Source organism: Semicossyphus pulcher, unplaced genomic scaffold (assembly GCF_022749685.1).
Source record: "Semicossyphus pulcher isolate SPU_LCO1_2020_fin unplaced genomic scaffold, fSemPul1.0.p SCAF_13, whole genome shotgun sequence".
Taxonomy (NCBI): domain Eukaryota; kingdom Metazoa; phylum Chordata; class Actinopteri; order Labriformes; family Labridae; genus Semicossyphus; species Semicossyphus pulcher.
This window is the reverse complement of record NW_027211637.1, coordinates 3,672,685-3,693,697: the sequence shown is the minus strand read 5'-3', so window position 1 is coordinate 3,693,697 and position 21,013 is coordinate 3,672,685. Positions and strand designations below refer to the sequence as shown.

General features: G+C 41.4%; 1 protein-coding gene across 4 annotated transcripts in view; it reads right to left on the bottom strand.

The window, feature by feature from the left end:
* The window catches only part of LOC138589598 (copine-9-like), an 84,878-nt gene that overhangs the window by 31,882 nt on the left and 31,983 nt on the right, over positions 1-21,013 (bottom strand). For 2 of the 4 annotated variants that reach the window (XM_069659970.1, XM_069659969.1), the window contains exons 5-8: positions 20,889-20,928; positions 20,664-20,666; positions 18,504-18,580; positions 2,152-2,215 (exon numbers count right to left, since the gene is read on the bottom strand). In XM_069659970.1, the coding sequence (XP_069516071.1) occupies positions 2,152-2,215; positions 18,504-18,580; positions 20,664-20,666; positions 20,889-20,928 (184 nt within the window). The remainder of the gene's footprint in view (positions 1-2,151; positions 2,216-18,503; positions 18,581-20,663; positions 20,667-20,888; positions 20,929-21,013) is intronic. The other 2 variants (XM_069659971.1, XM_069659968.1) reach the window with 1 other exon arrangement.

Below are 21,013 nucleotides of genomic sequence, written 5' to 3'. Positions count from 1 at the left end.
ATGAGGAGAAAGAGAGCCACATTTTTAATAATGACTTTTTGTGGAGTGATGGCTGCTACGTCACTACGGAGGTGTGTGTGGATGCGGAGTCAGAGCCTTCCATGTTTATATTTACAGTTTGACTCCCACCTGCGCAGAATTGTGACGAATTTCGATCGAGAGTGACGTACAGGTCGGATTGAATTCCGATATGACAGTTCAGACTCAGGTCGCGTTGGAAAAATTCAGACCTGAATCTGATTTAGGAGCACATGTGAAAGTGGCCCACATCAGATTCGAAAGGATCAGATCCTTGTGATATGTGCTGTTCACACTGTCATAAAAAAAGGCACATATGAGCAAAAAGAATCGGATTGAGGCCAAGTTTGCCTGCAGTCTGAATGTAGCCCTGCTTACATAGATGGAGCTTTAAAGGCTGCGTGCTGTCAACAAAAAAGCTCCCACGGCAACGTTGCAAAAAGCAGTTGGACTCTATAGAAGTCTATGGGAAAATAAGCCTTATTCTCACTTGATTTTTTACCGCACTAAAAATGTTCACAATGAGTTTATGGTGTCAATCTCTAGTTTCAAGTCTTCTTTAACAAAGCATGATGTTCATTTAGTCAATGATGCTCCAATGAGACCATAAAGCAGGGAAGGATTTAGGGCGAGGCTTCCTGTGAGTGGCCGGTGCTTCCATGGTGACTACAGACTTCAAAGTAATAGTTCACAAGCCAATGGTTGACATCAGAGTGGCTATGTCCACTTCTCTCTTTTTTCCTATGATAAGGAATAAGCTCATTTTATTGAAGATAACAGTACAGGGGGTGAATTTCTTTATAACTCACCTGTTTTAATTATATTAAGCCTTAAATCACAGGAGCCGGTTCACTTGAGTGACAGGTGGATACTGGGGGGCTGTCTGCTAGACGTCAACACAGACACACGGTCACTGAATTTAGTTTAAGTTCTGAAGTTATAACATCGCCTGTTTGTGTTGTTGGAGCCTTTTGGGGATTCTTTCACTCAATGTTTGGACAGATAATCTGTCTCTCTCTCTCTCTGTGGGATTTATGGAACTTTCTGGCCGTGCAAGAAGTCTGTGCTTCAACTTTTCAGTGAGTATAATTGTATTGATATATTTTTAGCACTAAGTAGCAGGTATACTGTGCTCACTATGGCTGGCTTGTTAGCCCTTTCAGTGTTTATCAAACATTTATTTAATTGTCGGCCAGTAAACAGGAGTCAGACGTTGTTAGCTTTTCCCCGGAGAGATTACAGCGGACCGGAGTGATGAGAGGATCGGTTATTTTAATCATCCGCTGCTATCTCACTGGGCGAGCGAGCGGCGAGTCAGCTACTTCTTTAGTCTGATAAATAAACACCTGCAGTCAGTCATCATCACAAACAGAATCTCCTCTGTGGGAAACAGGAAGTTCAGCCCATCGCTCCTCTGCAGCTCCATCCTCTCATCCCAACTTGTTCACTTCAGGCTCCAGTAAACTAACATGGCAGCGGCCATATTTCAGCTTCATGTGAGCAGTTGAGAAACAGATGGGTGACGTCACCGTGGCTACGTCCATTATTTATCCAGTCTGTGGTTTCACCTCACATATGATGATGTATGTAGATTATTTAGTAAAATTAAATCATCCTCATTTTGAGAAATAGGCTCAGAGAGTTAGACGAGTGTGTTCAGTACAGATCTAATACAAGTTAGCCTAGCTTGGCATGAAGACTGGAGGCAGGGGGCATAATATGTTAACTACTTCCTGTTTTTGGGCAGGGGGCAAGGTGTGCGGATTAAAGCCTCTGGGAAATTGGCTGGAAATAGTCAAAATCCAAATATGATATCAAAGTTAGAGCCTCGTTAAGAATCCACAACAATCATGTGGAAGTTAAATTCTGCAACTACCCAAACACCTAGTTAAAAATAGCTAATTTTCTGTTTAGACCATTTCTCAAGATGAAATAATTATTTTGTTTTCGTTCTTTAATCTCTCTCTAACCTCTTCCCAACACGAAATGTGTTCTGTATATTAGTGTGTGGCTGTTTTTGGAGAGATGATTGCAAGTTATTACAACAGTATCAGGGGACAAAACAGGACAAAAATAACATTATTCTAGCAAAACTGCATTTGTGTGCATGTTTTAGCGTGCATGTGTACTGACCCTGCAGTTACTGAGCTCCTCTGCAGTAAAGATAATGACTCCACACTTCTTCCCTGGAATCCCACTGAGAGAGAAAGAGAGAGAGAGAGAGACAGAGAGACACGGAGAGAGAGAGATTGAGAAGGAAGCATGGCATAAATAATACACCTGCTAAGCAGATGTCATTCAAAGCTATAAGTAGTTTTTATGATAGGTCACATGTTCAATCCTGCACTTCAGAATCATTGACATTTAACCCCCAAAAAGTTAAATGAGGCAGCATGTTCCTGTGGATCTTAACAACAGTTTGCTCTCACCTTTGTAATGCCCATCAGACCTGTTCTACAGTCACTTACCATTTTAACATCTTCCTCATCTTCTCTAAACCATAACAGCCTGGAAAGCAATCGTTATTAAATTAAATGACTCACTTTTTACAATGGGTAATTTCTCTGAGTACGCCTGCAGCTCTGCTTCACAAATTGGACAATAAGGAGCAGTTGGAAGTTTAGTGTCACGCTCAAGGACATCCTGGATGTGGTAACAGTGGAAGAAGAGGTTCTTTACCATCCTTTTTTTATCCTACCAGTCCAAGATATCCAAACCAGGCTTTTCTAGCTATCTGGGACAGGAAGTGTAGTGAATAATAAAAGGTTTGCTGAAGGAGCAGAAGAGTCAGAAAGGAAGTGCACTGATTCAGTGATTACTTGAACTAACAACTACTGCATGAAAATGTAGACGAAAATGTCACGAATGTGATAAGGTCGCTCGTTACTTTAAGGGCGAGTTCACACCAGCCGTTTTAGTCCAATTGAACTGAACCCTGGAGCGTTTGTCCCCACGGTGCGGTTCATTTAGGTAGTGTGAAAGCTGGAAAGAAACTCTGGTGCGGACCAAACAATTTTTCTAGCGGACCATGGTCCAATAGACGGGTCTCGGTCTGTTTCCAAATGAACCACAGTCCAGTTTGATTCTGGTGAGAACGTAAACGGACTCAAAGTAGGACCAAATACAGGAAACAAACCATAAAACTGTGCAGTGTAGTTTACGGGAGCTGACATTTGCAGAGACACGCAGTGAGACAAGAAGAGGACAGACGTGGGGGAGCAATGAGGAAATAGAAATAGGCGCTGACCAAACAATTTCACAAATGCATGTGGAAACGCAGGAGAACACAGAGGTGTTCAAACTGTTCAGTGAAAAACTAAAGGAGAGTGAAACTGATCGATCTGTGGAACAATGTCGGTTAAAAGTACAAAACACAACAACAAAACATTAAAGTCTGCGATCATGCTGAGTGTGATTGATCAGTGTGCTCTCTTGCTTTGTTTACTTCAGCAAGTTTTCCCATGTGGAAATTCTGACCAGCAGTTTCCCCGCGCATCAAAACTTTTGGTCCGCTGGTAAAAGCTGCCGTGTGAACACAAACCAAACACGAGGCAGAATACAGCTTTGTAAAATTTTGGTTTTTGATTCAGACCAAACAAACGGTGTGAATGCGCCCTAAATCTTCTCTGAAAGAAACATCATTTTGTCACAGTCGGCCATGTTTTTTATTTACGTTTGGCGTCGTGCACCTGGAATGTTCTGAGGTCGGAAGTCGAAAATTTCTACCGGGAAGTTCTCAAGTTCCCAGTTGTCTGGAACGCATCATAAGTGTACTGTTTCCTGATTTCCTGATTTCCATGGCGGCTGTTACGCTGGCTTTGCCATTTTACATAGGACCAAGCAACGCTGGCCATTTCGCCTCTGTCACTACCTCCGATGCCAGCTCAGAGGTGGAATGACTTTGGCCCACCATTCCGCCTCGAACCCGCCTTGCCACCTTGAACTGGCAGTGTAAAAGGGGCTTGTGTTAGCTGCTACAGACTTAATAATAGACCATGAAAATATGATGGCTTACTAGGACACAGAAACAATGTTAGTTGTATTGGTAACACCTGTGCTACAGCCTGTGCTTTTCCTACTTACACAGAGAAAAATGTCTGCTGTGAAAAGGCCTATTGCACTAATCCTTTGGCAGTAATGTGTCGCCTGCGTGATTGTGTATCCCCATGCAGCTGATACAAACAAAAGTGGACCGGCTCATAAAATCTACATCGAGTCAAAAACTCCACAGGGAACTTTTAGTGGAACAAAACAGAGGACACAATCAAACATTTAAAGCAGTGTTTCATCTCTATTGGAGGTTGAATGAACAACAATAAACACTTAGCTTTAATAAAAAACAGGTTTTATCGAGCAGAATGAACTCTCAGGTAATACAAGTTGTGACTTAATAAAGAGATGTGAATCATAAAGCCCGAATCATTTTTAAAGTAGCAGTACGTCTGAACTTTTGAATACTAAGTGCATGTTAAAGTTTGTTGTTCATTCATTGTATGCATCGCCTCCAACATGCCATCAATCTTTTCCATTACACAATGTATCCAAGGTTAAAGCCTGTAATTCCTTTTTTTTGTTTCTCATTTAAACTCCCATTAAATGTGAAGTCGTGAGACTGAATTCGCGGCGGTGAAAGAACAATTCACTGAGCCATCACAAAGGAGGAAGAAATTGAACAAAGGCGCGGAGAGTTGACTCAGAGAAAATGAAAGGGCGAAAAATTGGGATTGAAAGAGGAAAAATGAGATTTAACTTTCTGACATGTAGGGGCAGAAAAGTGCCAAGCTTGGCTGCTGCTTCATAATACTCTGCTGAATCACACCATGAGGTTAAAAGAGAGGAAGAGGATGAGCAGAAAAGGGTGATGAGAAAGAGAAGTAGACAAAATTATAAATTAAATTGCTGTGTGTTGAGCTCTCGGGGCCACCATACTTTTCTTCAAACTTTAAAGCCCCCCCTCCAGTGAAAATCCAGTGTTTAACCTTGTAAACATCTCCACGTGTGTTCTTCATGTGCTAGACAGACATATACAAGACATATCAGGGACAACATGAGCAGTCATCACCATGGCTGGGCCTGTCTGCTTTTAACCTGCAGTGTACCAAGGACAGGCTGAACAACACGTTTTCAGACTGGCAGGTTTGAGACGTCACAAACCTAAGGAGTCAATCCCGTTAATGGACGGGGTGACGCTGTGAATATCATTATGTGTAACCTATGGCAACCACTTCGGCGATGCGATAACTGTCATCATTTTTGCAAGCTCACTACTGACTACTCATGTTAATGTTACTACTACTAATTACTACATTTCAAGCTAGCTAAGTTCCAAAAAGTTGCCACTAAACGACGGCAGAGACGTGTTTTGTTATCGTGAGGGGGGGGGGGTCAGTGTTTTGCAGAAATAAAAACATTGGACACAATTTATTATTTCAAGCAGAACATTTTAACGCGTCTTAAAACATGACTGGAGCTGCTCTTTAAATCCATCTGTACGGTCTCAGCTTATCACATGGAAAAACACTTACTTTGGTTGGTTAGCATAGCATTTCTGATAATGTAGCCTTAAAGCAGAGCTTAAATTTCTTATCTTTACAGAACGGAAATGTTACAATTTTTAATGCAATATATATTCAAACAAAAAACTATCAACACTGTTATAAAAGTGCTAAACAGTTTAAATGATTCCCTGGCTTTGATTCCTATCAGGGGATTTATAAGTACACAAAGTTGCTGCTCCCGTATCCTCTATAATTACATGTTTATCTCAAAATAAGTACCTGATAAGTGTTTTCTTAGATACTCGTGATGTACAGACTTAATAGCTTGTAATTGCTCGGCTGTTATCTAAAGTGTTACCTAATTTCCTGTTCACTTGCATCAATCATCGAGCACAACTTCAATTTATGCAAAACTGTGCAGCCAGACAATCAACCAACACTGCTTTTTACCACATCTATTTAGAAGTCTGAGCACTGACTCAAAGTCTCTTTGAGAATACATTCAGAGTATTCTTAATCACATTCAAAGCACAGCGTGGTCGTGCAACTGATAGTACAACATTTTAATTCTGACTTCAGTAACGTAAAATTACTGAGCCAGCAAATCCTGTGAGTCGGCGGGACAGGATGCTGAACAATCTGAAGCCTCTCTACAGAAAGTCCAGCTTGATTAAAAGCAGTTTAGTGCAACGATAAAGTCTTTTTTCCCCTTTCATAGCAGCTAATATCCCATCCCATCAGCATCAAACAGTGGATACTTTGTCATCCAACTTCAGTCTAGAGCTAAAGAACAGAGAAAACATTACAACCATTTATCCTTTTGAAAAGTACATTGAGAGACATCCATTGTTTCCACAGCCGACAGCTCCTGTGACAGCTAAGTCAAATAGTTTGGTACCGTCACAGTGTGTCTGCGTCTTGATGTCCACATTCACTTACTGAAACCTCTTCCTTCCTGAACACATTTCTCTACGTGTTTCTAAAAAATATGAATATTTGCTTCCAGCAAAGACGACCGAATAGAACAGAAGACGCCTTCCTAACGCTCATTTGTAATTCATTCAGCTTGCTGTCGAGTATGAAGGTGAGGCAGAGCTCTTTGTATGTTTGTAACGTGTAATATCTGCCCCTTTTTGTGCTTTTTGGGATAGATTTCATCTGCCGGCCGCCTTGTGCCACGGCGGTGTCCACATCCAAATTTTTGGAAAGAGGAAGCCTGAGGCGAAGCCAGGAGGCAGAGCTGCTGTTCACTGACCCTGAATATTTCAGCTGTGTCCCAGCTCAGTGTCACAATAACAGCAGACTGCATAATAAGAGCCCCATCAAAGCACCGCAGACTTATTTATCTTTGATACTAAAGAAAGAGAAGAAGGAGTTTGACATCTGACAGAGGATGAGAGACAAGAGAAAAGAAGTGAGCATGTAAGGAATATTGATTTAAGGACAGAGAGGAAAGAGGGAGAGAGAATAATGAAAATAAAGTATAATCCAAAGACTGTGTCAGTCTCACGAATCCACAGCCTTCTTCTTCCATGACGTAGTTTTAGAGTCGATGGATTCTCTCGTTCGTGCTGCCTGCCAGCTGTAGCAGGCAGCTACAACGAGAGAATTATTTATGAATTTATCCATACAGTGTGTCCAACCCGACAGCGGGCCCGTCGGTTACAAGAAAAGCCTGGAATCTGGAGTATCTGTGCGAGCCTTGACCGCTCACTGACTACAGAATAACAAGGACATTGTGTTCCTCTGCTTGATATTACAAGTATTAAGCCTGGGCTGAATTTGAGACCACAGAGACTTGTTAGAGCTCTGCTTTCAACATGTGCTCACATCTTATAATTCAAGCTTACAGCAATAGAAAGAAACTGATTTGGAATTTTCGCGAACACAAAACCCACGCAGAACACCATCAAAGTGAGGCAGCTGTGAGCTTTTTCATAAGCTGTAAACAGCTCGTGGGAAACACAACAAGGCTAAGCTGCCATCTGCTATCAATGAAGTGACATGAAGAACAGAACACTGGTTAACCTCGGGATCAGAGCTGTCATTTGAAGAGTTCACAGAGTGCCATGCACGAGCTCAGCCGCCCGCTTTCTTTGTCGGGAAATCTGCACAATAATTTCTCTGACTCGTGCTGAATCAAACATGGAAGCTTCTGTGTGCAATTATTCCCTTCTGATCAAACAATGCAGTGTGTGATCTCACTGATTAGTTGAGAGCAATTATTTCTCCAGGTGTGTATGGATGAGATAATCGCAGCACCGACCACGTTCTAAACCAGCAGCTTCTTCCTCTGTGCGGTGTACGTTGAACAGAAACTTTGGTTCCCACACAGTTCATCTTTTTATAACTGTGCTTTGAACAAATCAGTTTCCTTCCTTATTATTCTGTCACTGCAGACTGGGATGTGTACAGCTTGGATTACTTTTGCTACTGCATGATGTAAAATCTCTGTCTCTTGGTTATATGAAATAGATTAATTGGATAATAAAGACGATGGAACAATGGAATGATGGAACTTTTGTCTAAACATCGTTGATCCGTTGTGAAACCTTGTTCCCGCTGTGGACTCACTTGTGCTTTCTCCTGTTTCAGTTGAACTTTTAGACCTTTTTTAGACTCTTGATTCCCTGGCCTCTCAACAGGACGCCTTTGTTCTTGCCTTGTCTTGTGTTTTTTTTGTGTTGGAATAAATCATCCATTGTCTGCACCTGGGTCCTCTCCCTTTTTGTTTGAACTCCATCTTGACAGTTAATAGTATAATGAGTTCATTTACTTTCATTTAGCACGTTTTCAGAGCGTCAAAGTTATCAAAATGGATGGATGACCTTGATGCTCCTATCAGGAAGCAGAAACATCAGCTCACCTTGGAATTCTAATTTCTCCTTTAATTCAGTTTACCCCGGTTTTCTCCCGGTGTTTATCCCCCGACCACTAAACTCATTCATTCTGCATTTTATTCAGTCAGTGCAATTCCCTCCATCCCTGTAATTACTCCTGAATCAGTTAACCTATCTGCTGGATGTCCTCTTTCTTTTTTTCAAGGCCACACTTAAAGCAATTATAATCTCCTTGTGGAAAGTATAAACACTTTATCCCCACCATCGTACTGTGGTCTTTAAACGTTCTGCGATGCTCCCCATCGACCACACCACCACGAGGGTCCAGGAGCTTAAAAGTCCCCTTTGGAGTGTTTTAATAAACAAACTCTCTGATACGACCTTGATCATAAAACATTTTAGAAATCTTTAAAAACAAATTGTTTTTTCCATGTTTCTATCATATTATACAATTATTGAAGGCACAATATTTGAACCAGATTATTGATTTGCATTAAATAAACATCTTGGTCAAACAATCACAGCTACAATTTAGTGCCCTGAAGTAGAAATTCTATGTTACTAAATTTGACAACTGCAGCCTTAATTACAAATAATATCTTCTACATGTCCTTCACGTGTGGATCACGTGTGGATCACATGTGTCCACGTGCCGTATAGATCTTAAAAAACGTCACACAGTTCGCCCCACATGGAGTTTCATTCAATAAGTGTTACATGCCGAGTTCTATTCTGCCTCTCACGCTGGATATCTGCTGAGACAAATGTCAGCACATCATCTACAGCCGACAGATTTCACGTGTGTTTACATCCTGAGGGAAGATATTTTGGTATTTGTTTATTTGTTTTTGAGTATTTGTATTGCACATGGGAAAAGTCGGTAAATCTTCTTGGACCATTGGTCTCCAGGCTCTGATTGACTCTGTGACATGAGACAAGAGGCCATATGTGATGGACTGTTTGGCTTCCTTGACTTTCTTTCTTTTTAAAGGAGGTGGGTTGTCTTGTATAGGAGCAGATATGATATTTTAGGTACTTTAAAGTACAAATTAGTTAGATTAAAACCTCCACCAATCAGCATGTTATTGCTTTGCTTTAAACATTGTATAAAAAAGAGTTAATTTATTATCTGTAGTCTGCCAGCATCTGAAGTTCCAGTAACTATGATGTTTTTTTTAACTTTTCGTCTGCTTTTCTAGTTTCCACCAACATTTCTGGCTTTCATTTGATTTTGTTTTAATGAATGAAACGGCATGAAACGGCTAACGACATTTTATGCGCTGGCAGGGTCTATTTTCTACACAAAACCAATGCAGTTCAATGTTTTCAGCGTTTTCAACGTGTCGTCAGCATAAAAACGCTTACAGTTGAAAATAGTTCAACTTTTGGAACACCGCCTTGCTCGTCAGTGTCATTTCTCCCTCACCGACCAATCACAATCAAGAAGGGGCGGGACTTCTTATATCAGCTTTGTCAATGACAATGGCGGAGGAGAAGCATATCGTTTCGTTTTTTTGTCGGTACAATTTCCAGGTGTAGAGCCGCTGCTCACGCCAGGACACGATTCCTTTACGTTGTTTTTATGTTTTCTTTGTTAAATTTCCTTGAATAAAAACAAATTTTAATCATACAGAGCGATTTAAAACAGACTTAACGGTCACTAACAAGAGAAGCGGAAGTGCTGCCAGACAACGTTCGTAGCCTAGCAACAGTAAGCGGCAGTGAGAAGTGCTCTGAAATTGAGGTTGTGGGTGTTGCCAGCGCAAAACAAACGCTGATAGTGGACATGGGCTCTAATGTTGGTGTTAGCCAGGACGTCCTCTCGTACAGCTCATGTTTTAACACATAGACGTAAGTGAGATCAAATGTCCCCCCTACAAGTCTCCCTCAGCATTTTGGGTTTTATTGTTTGCCAACAAATCATAAAATTGTCTAGTTCCATCCTTTCTCTCTGACCTTTTGAACCACACAATTTATATAAGCATGTTAGGTCAGCCTCTACACTGCCTGTTTTGAAATCCTGTCTTGGCTTTTAGCTCAGTATGAGAGTATATTTATGGTATTATCTCTCATGTTTTAATATTTCTCTTTAAACCGTTACCTGTGTTTTATTATATTAACATAGTTTTTGATTGTAAATCTTTTATTCTGCTTTAGAAATGAATTTGACATGGATTGGATTTTATCTTCCTGCTTCAAATCCTTTTTGTTGTTTCAACAAGTGGTGTGGCTAACAGATTAGAGGTGTTGCCTGCATTCCTTACGGCTACAACATTGTCACATTATTTGCCAAGACGCTCAAAGCTGGCAAGCATGAAACAAGCTCCAAGCTAATCCTGCCTCCTCAAACAGAGCCAACTGCAAACGTGTCTTTGGTTTACAGGATAAAAGTCACAACTAATCCGCGCCAGTTGGAGGATAAACAGTTTTCTGTGCTCATTCATCTGCTGTACAGTGGAGGCCAATTCGTTCATGGGAATTTAAAATAGATAACAGAAAGAATGTTACCTTTTGTAGACATTTATTTACATTTACAAGTTGTTTTCTGAGTCAAAGATGTAACACAGGTGATATTAGCTAGACTTTTACAATCTGCAGTGGGGGAAAGATTAAATGTCTCAGACTGTTTTTAAATTTGGTTCTGATGTTTTTTTATGGTTTCCAAACATATTAAGAGCAACAGCAGATGAAGTGTTGGTACCTGCAGAGCAGAGGAGGCCCAGTGACACCTGCACGGCCACACCAGATGGCAGTTCAGGGACACAGACAGAGACCAGAGGGTACAGATAATAGAGAGACGAGTGTGTGTGTCCATCTTCATCAAATCTTCACACTATTGGACGTATTTCAATGCAATCATTCAGAACTTTACTTGCTGGTGGCACAAAAGAATATGTCAGGTGATCATCACTGGTTTATCCTCTCTGCACCATGACTATATGATCCAGATTTCATGGCAATCATTCCAATAGTTGTTGACACGCGAGTCTGGGACCAAGTGGTGGACGGAGGTTCTGCCTAAACTTCTTTCACTCACATAGTGTTTTCAAAGAGATATGGTAAAATTGCCATTGTATACACATTCATATGGCGACATATTGCGACCTCTGCACTCTTGATACTACACAACCTGACTTCAACAGCACATCAAAACATTGAGCTAGAGGACAAGCTGCCATATGTAAAAGTTTGAAGTATAAACAGACTGGTTTATACGTGTTGCACTCTCTAAACCCATTGGCAATCGTCCGGCATCGATGCAGCCTCTGGGAGCGACAAACAACCTTTTAGGGCTTTTAGACTTCCTACTCTGTGTGTTGATATTGTTTTATGTCCGACAAGCAGCCTGAGAAGTGAGAACGGAGTTGGGGTGAAAAGCCGACATCTAAGGGCCCAGTCAGACAGAACGTGTTTTAGCAGCTGCAGGCTTTTTTGTCATTGTTTCCAATGAGAGGGACGCTTTTTGCACGCTGCTTTTGCGTTGCTGAGCGCCTCGCGTTTTTCCGCTCTGTGCGCCTCGCGTTTTTTCGTTTTGTGCGCCTCGCGTTTTTTGGGGAAACGCTCTGAGCGCGTCGTGATGAAAAAACGTCAACTCATAGCAGGAAACACCCAACATCATTGCCATTTTTTCTCATTGTCTAATCGGATGAATGTAGAGGTGGGCCTTCTGTCAGTTTACAAAATAACGGTTAGGTTAATGACAGCCAATGATTCAGTGGTTGCCTTAACAACGGTAAAAAAAAGGCGGAACGAGCTGCTCCTTACTTAACCATAGGCTTCAACAGAAAAGGCAGTGCAGTGCGTCTCGCGTTTTACAGCCTGCAAAACGCGTTCTGTCTGATCGGGGCCTAAGGGTGGATTGTGAGCTGCACTTGCATGCAGATGTTTGTTTATAGAGATTAATAAAAAGCTAAATGATCATCAGATGACCTCCAATGGGAGCCTGGGTTTCATAACGGCGGATTAAATTCTGCCCCTTTAGCTCTCCACACTAACTGTTTTAATGTATACAGCCAGAGCTGAAAAAAAGCTGGTGGACAAACCTACACGGACTACAAACAGAAACCAGAACGGATCCCAAAAACCATGCCTTCACTTGCCTTCAGATTCTGCATTTATATGCAAAATTATGTTATTAGACATTATACTGTATGTGTTGCAGTAAAACAACATCTGCAGATGCATCAGACGCATCCTGCACAACCAGCAGCTCAGTTACAGGCACAGTGCCTGCAATCTGCCGCTGTTTGTTACCTCTCACAGAGCAGAATTTTGTGTGATTTACAGGAATCTTTTCCCAAAAATGTTAGTACTATATGTGTGTGTTGCTCTTTGTCTCTATGACATCAGCGAGAGAGCAGAAGGCCTCCCACCAACTGCCCCCAATTACTCACCCTGCCCTCTGACCGATGCACTGACAGACTGACCGATGCCTCACAGCCAAATCCAGACAGGTATAATTTAATGACACACTGGCTGGTTTGCCGTCATACACCCGGCAAATATAAGCATCCATGCGGACAGCTTGTTTAGTCTGCTCCGCACCTCATCAATCTACATCTGGGCGACTGGCAGCGTGTGGGATTGTTCACAGATCAGCCTCATTTCTTCAGTTTACCGAACAAATGGGTGATCCGTCTGCTTTCTGCCTGCTTGTCAACAGCGAGTTATGACAATGTGGGAAAGTTATAAACTCGTAGTCCATACTCAGACTGCTGAGTTAAGTTAAATTTAAAGATTATATATATATGTGAGAATAAGTGCATCACAGGATTCTTCAGGCAATCATCACTTTAGTTTAAAAATACCTTCAGAAAGTAGTCGCACTGTACGAGTATCCATGAAGTGCATCCCACCGAGCTCCCCATTTATAATCTCAAAAGGGTGCATTTTGGATCATTGTTGTACCTTTACCGCCTCGGCTAATAGCCCCCCTCTGTTACCATAGCAACACACAGGTAAGTGGAAAGGAGTGCTTGGTTCGCCACGCAGCATGAAGCCCGTTTCTAAAACTGTTGACCTACAAAAACATACACCCACCGACATGTGGAGGCTACCACAGCCATGTATACGTTTGGACTCTGTAGTGTGTGTGTGTGTGTGTGTGTGTGTGTGTGTGTGTGTGTGTTTGATGGCAGAGAATGCAGGAAAAAATCGATAGCCCAAGTTTTTTTTATATACTATGATGTTTTTGTCCAAGGTTTTTTTTAGTTATTTGTGTGTGTGTGTGTGTGTGTGTGTGTGTGTGCTTCCTCCACTAGCACAGAGATTACTCGGGATGACAGCACATATAGAGAGGACTCTGCAGTTGGAAAAGTAAACACAAATCCGTCTCTCTCAGGAGTCTTGTCCTTGCCATTGCATCTATCTTCCTTTGTCTTTTGCACCAACTCCCTCGTCCCAACTTCATCATCCTCTCTTCTATCTTCTGCACTCACCTTCACATTTTTCGTTCCATAACTTTCCCTTTCCTGGTCTCCATCTACTTCTTTTTCTAGCCTGTCAACCTTCCCTTTCTCTCTCTCTGTTACCCCTCTTCCTCCCCTCATCCTCTCTTGCCCCCCCCGGGCTCTGCTGTGTCTGATCTAACAGAGGCCGCAGACAGCTGTCTATTCCCCGCAGGCAGCCATCAGAGACACTGACCATATGGGAGGAATAGTGATTGTGCTCCGTTGGTCTTTTATTGTGTAGTTTCCCTTTTTATTGTTACCCTTCTCCCAAACACTTCTTGTATTGCTCATCCCTTTGCTTCCTTTTATTTTGCTTCTTTTAGGCCGTCAAGAGTAAAACTGCTCGGCTGGTGTCGGAGAGGGGAAGGGAATAAGGTATTTTTGTGACAAACCCACGGACACGAGGTGTGTGTAGGTATCATTAGGGAAAAAAGTGACAGTTACGTTCTCAGCTGCATTGTTTCGCTTGTTTGGGCTGCGTTTTATATTCAAAAGTTGTCTTTAAAGGGAATTGAGGCCACCAGGTATTTTTGTCTCGGGTATTTTAGGATTTTTTGGCACAGCAGAGAACAATTGAGACACAAAGAAAAAAGCATTATGTTGGGAATATGGGAAACAAAATGTCAGCTTCAGTTTGATGTTTATCATATATTCAAGCACAGAAAACACTGCACCTGAATATGCCACTGTACAAGTGATCTGTTTGTTGGGGTGCAGGTTTCATTTTAAAGCTGCATTTATATTATGTCATACTATTCTAATTTTAAATAGAGTATATGCAACAATGCACGATATTATCGGCACATTAGATAATGGCTTGAAAATGACATATTGGCATCGGCGGATATGTAATTTTTCTGACGATATTTTTCGCTGATAAAACGCTTTAATTCTGCCTAAATGCTCCATGATTCCCTAAAAGAGCTTGACGTTATGCTTCGACATTAACTCGGTGTGAGTGTGCGCGTGCACTGCCTGCAGAAAGGTATCAACAATATACAAATAAAGGCTAAAAAGTCACAGAAACTCGAGCCAGTGAGGAGAAGTTAAACAACTCTTAACTAGCTAACAGTTAGCTCACATTCTCATCATTTTACATTTAACATCAAACACGCCGAAAATACACTCGCGACCAAAGCCGACACTAACAGAATGTAACATAAACATCAGTGCAAAACTAACCTACACATTCATGGACGCACACACGATAAAAAGAGTCCGTCTGCGATCACTGACGTCTCTGTAGTAGGTGCAGTAAACAAGTCCGGACATGTCTCCCTCACTGCCGCGTTTCGGGGGGATGCTGCATTCAGGTGCACTCAGAAACGTGAGTGATCTCTTACTGCAACTAGCACCTGAGGAAGACCAGTGTGTTACATTTTTGTGGCATTGAGCAAGTGTGGCGGCTCGTCTTCTTTTTCCTGCTGCTGTTTTTTGATTGCCCTGCACCTGCATGACGTGTGTATAACAACCCTTCTTCTACTTCTAGGTTTTGAAAAATGTCCTGGTTGGGCTACAATAATATGTCAGTGTTAAATTCTGGTTTCACATGAGACAACAGCAGTGTACTACCGGGGAAAAGAAGCCCTCAAGGCCTTTTGTGTTGCAGGCATGAAATATAGTCCCAGTTGAGTCTGAATTTCTTGGTGACTGGCGCAAAAGAAAAGGGAAATATGTGTCTGATTACATTTTTGTCACTCTCACAAAATACCATGAACCTGGGTTGTAATTGGTCATGCAAAAACTGGAAGCAGTCACACACACACATCACACCACTCTGCTCTCTCCTTCAGACGTCTCCATGAGTCAGATCTGCAAATTAGTTCTGCAATAAAACACCAGTTATGAGAGCAGCAGACTTCTTAAGTCATGTACAAGAGCAGGGAGGTGACACAAATGGTTTTAGCCTCCCATTCTTGTTGATTTAAAAGAATACCTTCAAGTCATAAAAAGTCTCGCATGGTGCACATATTTTTTCTGCAGTCATACACGCGTCTGATGAATTGATCAGCCGTTTATGTGCGGTGTTGGAGGGTCTCCTTGTCAAAGTGTTTAAGCTCTATTATCGCCCATTAATCACAGAACAAACCATTAAAAAAGTTCCCTCAGACAGAGGTCTTATTGTATGTAACCTTTCACTCATGTCACTTTTCTCATTTCTCTCCTCAAGGTGAATTCCATTATTGGATACAGTGAGGGCATGATTAATCACATGGAGCTTATGGCAAATTTGTGATGAGTGTGAGCAATTGTCTCTGTCTTTAAAAGTTCATCTAATTAAAAAAGGGGGATATAAATCTATGAATCTCTGCTATGTAACCATCATTTATATGTGTGTGTCTGCAGGCTTAAATGGAGACACGCTAAAGGCCTTCAAAAAGTTCACTGAGTTGTGGCTCGGATGTCTTCCCAAACTATTTCTTACGAGTTTCGTGTCAAGTTGTCGGGGCATATATTTACATTCCAGTGATGACAAAGTGAAATATTGTTCCCCCTCTGTCTCCCTTTCTGTTTTTCTCTCTCTTCGTCCAGCGTTTGCCCAGCACTGTGGTGTTTCCAGCTGACAGTGGACCATAACCGGACGCTTGTTTGGTCTGTCTGAGCCTGATAAGCTTTCTGAAACATGTCAATAGTGCTGCTGGCAGAGGCGTAAACTGGCCCCCAGCTGGCTGACTGAACTCTACACCAAGGCTGGCTGAAGTCATTGGCAGTGACTTATATACTATAATACCACTGCACACAAAAACTCTACATACCGAGACAGACTTCCTGCTGACAGGATGGACTTTTAATTATGCTGGTATTATTTAAGAGCCAGAGCTGCTGCTGTTGGTCGAGCTAAACCTTAATTACAACGGCCAAAGAAGCTCAAGGGAGAGCAGACTCTTAACTTGGACATAACCTATGGTGACAATATGTAATATAACAATTAAAACATAGTTTGAAAGTTAATTGAAGCAGTCCTGGAAATATAAAACTAACTGCCTTAAATACGTGGAGCTGTTCTCGGTCAGATTTAGGCTTTCACACCTAAAGTCTGTTTGTTTGATCCGAATCAATGACCAAATCGTTCCAGTGTTGCATTTTGCCTCGAGTTTGATTTGTGTTCACACGGCAGCTTTTACCAGCAGACCAAAAGTTTTGATGTGCGAGGAAACTGCTCTCTGATTGGTCAGATTGTTTCCTTCAGAAACTCCCTGAAGTAAACAAAGAGAGAGAAGAAGAAGAGAGAGAACCGGGGACTTTAACATATTGTTGTCGGAGTTGCACAGTTCGATCAGTTCCATTCTCCTTTAGTTTTTCACTGAGCAGTTTGAATACCTCCTGTATTTTTGTGCGTTTCCAAAATCATTTGTGAAATTGTCAGCCATATTTCTATTTCCTCATCGCTCCCTCACGTCTGTCCTCTACTCATCTTGCTGCCTGGCTGCGTGTCTGTCTCTGCAAGTGTCAGCACCCGTTAACAACCCACAATGCACAGTGTTTTGGTTTGCTTCCGGTATTAGGTCCTACTTTAAGTCCGACTGTGTTCTCACATTAATCGAACTGGACCATAGTTCATTCGGGTTGGTCCGCACCAGAGTTCGAATGCGTTTTCTCACCTGTCCAAACGACTGGTTCGTTGCAGAGTAAAGCCCCAAAGTCGGGACCAAAGCTGTCAGGTGTGAAAGCATCCTAACTCACTTGTTCGGTAGTGTTGCAGGTGGTGGTGACTCAGCACCAGCCTGCCCTTAACACTTCATACATTATATATTAATAATATTGTAGAAATATAAAAAGGTATATGGAAAGAATAAACAAGTGAATAGATGTATGTGAGGAAAACTTTTTCTAATGCCATTTATTCATTCTTTCCTTTTTTTTTCACTTTTACTTTCCAATATTCTTTTTTCTTTTCCTTGAAGGGCCAAGCTGTCAATCAACTTGCTTTGGGCGGGTCTTCCTGTGGAGGCCGAATTTTCATACATTTCTTTTCTCCTTATTTTTTCTTTTATGTATTTCTCCTCATTTATTTTCTTTTTCATTTGCAGATTTATGACTCCATATGATTTCTCATCCTTGCAAAAACAAGTTCAGGTCTGAGTGTGACCTCATCGCTCGCCGTCTCTCAGCATCATTTTTCAGAACACAATATGTTATCTAACACTTTCGAGATGCAATAAAAGAAGAGGTTTGTGGGTTCAATGAATGCACCATATTCTCTTTTTTACCATTTGAAAAAAACATCTACTATCCATAAAACCAAGCAAACAAATCTGTCAATATCCAAAGTTATATTTACTTTCTTCACAACAAAATTTTGTGTGCAGGCTTCAGCTGCTTTTGTGTAACACATAAAAAACTACACACACTACTTCAACAACAACAGCTCAGTGTGCGATGATGCATCCAGCTCATCCGGCCTCTCACACTCTGATCTAACAATATAATAGATGAGGCTATTTAAACTTGGTGAGTCTATACACATTGCATTAGTGGGATGGCTCATATAATGTTGTTTTCCACAGCAGCCATCAATAAATTTGGAACAAGAGACAGACGAGGATTTGTTTCTTTCTCACTTTGCTGCTTTCAAGAATTATTTATGTGCATAATTTGTGTCATGAAAATGACTCAACTCCTGAACACAAAGACAGAGAGACACAGTGTCTCATAATGCAGCAGACAGGATGTTAGGATGTGTGGGTGGGACTTACGAGAGGGTCTTCTCCAGCCGCCCCCCTGTGGAGCCGATGATTTCTCCCAGGGTGCAGAAGGTCTGGCCCAGAAAGTCCTTAGGGGCAGAAAAGATTGATTTTTGATGGATAATTGCAAGACATGGACCAAACCTGCGGCTGTAACGCCTCAATTTCCCAGTTTGGGATCAATAAAGTACATTTATTCATCTATCTAAAAGTTAAAACAAGACTCTAAAAGTACAGCAACTACAACCTGCAGATACATTTTATTCATGTCATCCTTGAACAAGACTCACATCCCCATATGTACAATGAAAAAGTGAAATGGTGATCGCTCTGTTCATAAAAGACGTTAAAGTATACCTTTCAGTTCTTTCTCTTGTAAGTGATGGGGAACAAAATCTGCAGACCTCCAGTGCAAAATAACAAACACGTTCAAATGTTCTGTTTTTACCAAATGCGGGGAACAAAAATGTCCAAAGCATCGGCCAAAATGCATTCACTGAACCAATGGGCTTCGGGCTAACAGAATTAGCTTTTTATTATTCTGTATAAACAGATAACTGCATTTTTCAAGCAGATTAAAATCCAATCGTAGGCGTCTTCTGTCAGCTCCACTCTCAAGTATGAAGTTTCTAGTCGGCCTCTAAACAAGGACCAGAGCTCGGTAAAGGAAGTCTTGGCTCAGGTCTCCATTATCAGGAACACCACAGAGTTCACACTCAGATGATCGGTTGGTTCAGGATTGGTTCAGAAGTTTTTCTGCCATTAGATTTTGAGTACCGTCACTAACTTTGAAATCACTTTAAAGTGATAATCTCGAAGATTTTCATGTAAATGATTGTTATGTCTCTATCTAACGCTGAATGAGGTAACACAATAGTAATTGAGCCTATGGTCCACTGATGAAAGCCTTTGCATTTGCAGTATTACAGACTGGGTGTCTGGTGCGACTTTTGTGGAAAAAAATCACAAGCGGTGCACAGTTAGTGACGCATTTTCCATCAGCCAGCAGTGGTCGGTCTGCCAGAGAGGGTAGGCGGAGCTAAGCGGCTGCTTTTCCGCTCTCTGCAAGTGTTGCAGTAAACAGTAATCTACTATGGCTGAACAAACAAAGAAAAGATGGATGACTACAGATACAACTTCAACAATATCTGGGAAGTGCGCTCCCGCAATTACCGTTTTTTCTGTTTGTTTGTTTTTTCTTTTTCAAGTTATAACATTAGAAGTCGGCACCAAGGGACCAGCCCATTAAAATACATGAACACTAGAATAAATACTCGACAGGTTTACTGGACCTCCTGTGATTTAATAAACAGGGTTAACACTAAAGACTCGATAGCAATTATGAAGACCATAAAATCACTGGGGATAGAAAGAGGGATATTAAGGTTGTTAAAATTATATTAAAATATTAATCTTATGTTATTAAAGTGTCATTTTAAATTAAACTTTAAATGTAGGGTTTAATTCCACCTTTTATATGAGCATGCATGAACTTAACTAGGTCGAGACCAGGACGCACCTGTGGGGGACTTATTGACTGATTGATTGCTCTTTAGAAGGACAGTAAATGCTGTCGCTTTAAAAAGGAGTTTTCCCCTTAAATCAGCAGTTTCATTGAACAACAGATTCTGAAGTTTCTAAAGAGCCCACACACTACAGAGCAAAACATATGGCAACACAAAAAGCCGAGCGATGAAACGACACAATAAACCTCCTGCACAACAACAAGGGCAGAGCACTACGTGTTTATCTGTCGTATGTGGGCACGAGCAGGTGTAGGTGTGAGTCCCCGCAAACCGATTGTGTGTAGCTCCTGTAAATGTCCTGACATGCACAATCTGCTGTACTACACTGTCTCACACAACAACAGCTGCCTGCACTTTGAAGTTCTGGAAATTGCTTTACCTGAGCGAATGATAAAACGCAGACAGACAAAATGAGGAGCAACATTACGGGGGAAGCTTTCCGGGTGGGAGCTGCTCGTGTTTGTCCTTGATGAAATGAGATGAGAGAAGAATGGGAGAAAAATACAATAAAATTAAAGTGGATGAAACGCACAAAAAAATCGCAAGTCTCTTCAGGAGGCCTGGAACATATTAGAAAATAAAACGTGGAATGAATGAGGACGTTATAATAGCATGAGGATAATACATCTGCATACACAGCACTCACCTTCTGCTCTCCATTGAGTTGATTAAAGAAAGAAGAGAGGATAAAGACTTTGTCAGAATTTACAGAGCACTAATAGACTAGGCTAAATAATCATCATCAGCTTCTTCACTCATTGAGCTTTAACAGCATGAGTAATGCTGCATGTAACGTGATAGATTCGAGGGCTGACGAAAGTTGTCAGCGCTGAGTCAAAGCTGTCGTCTGAGTTTGACATACTGTACTTACGTGTTTGGAAATGTTGCAGCTTCTGGAGTCCACATTGTATCTGCGAGAAACAAACAAAATAAGACTGGAGGAAAACGTGGCAACTACATGTGCCTCGTTTTTACATGTTGTAGTTAAGCAGCAGC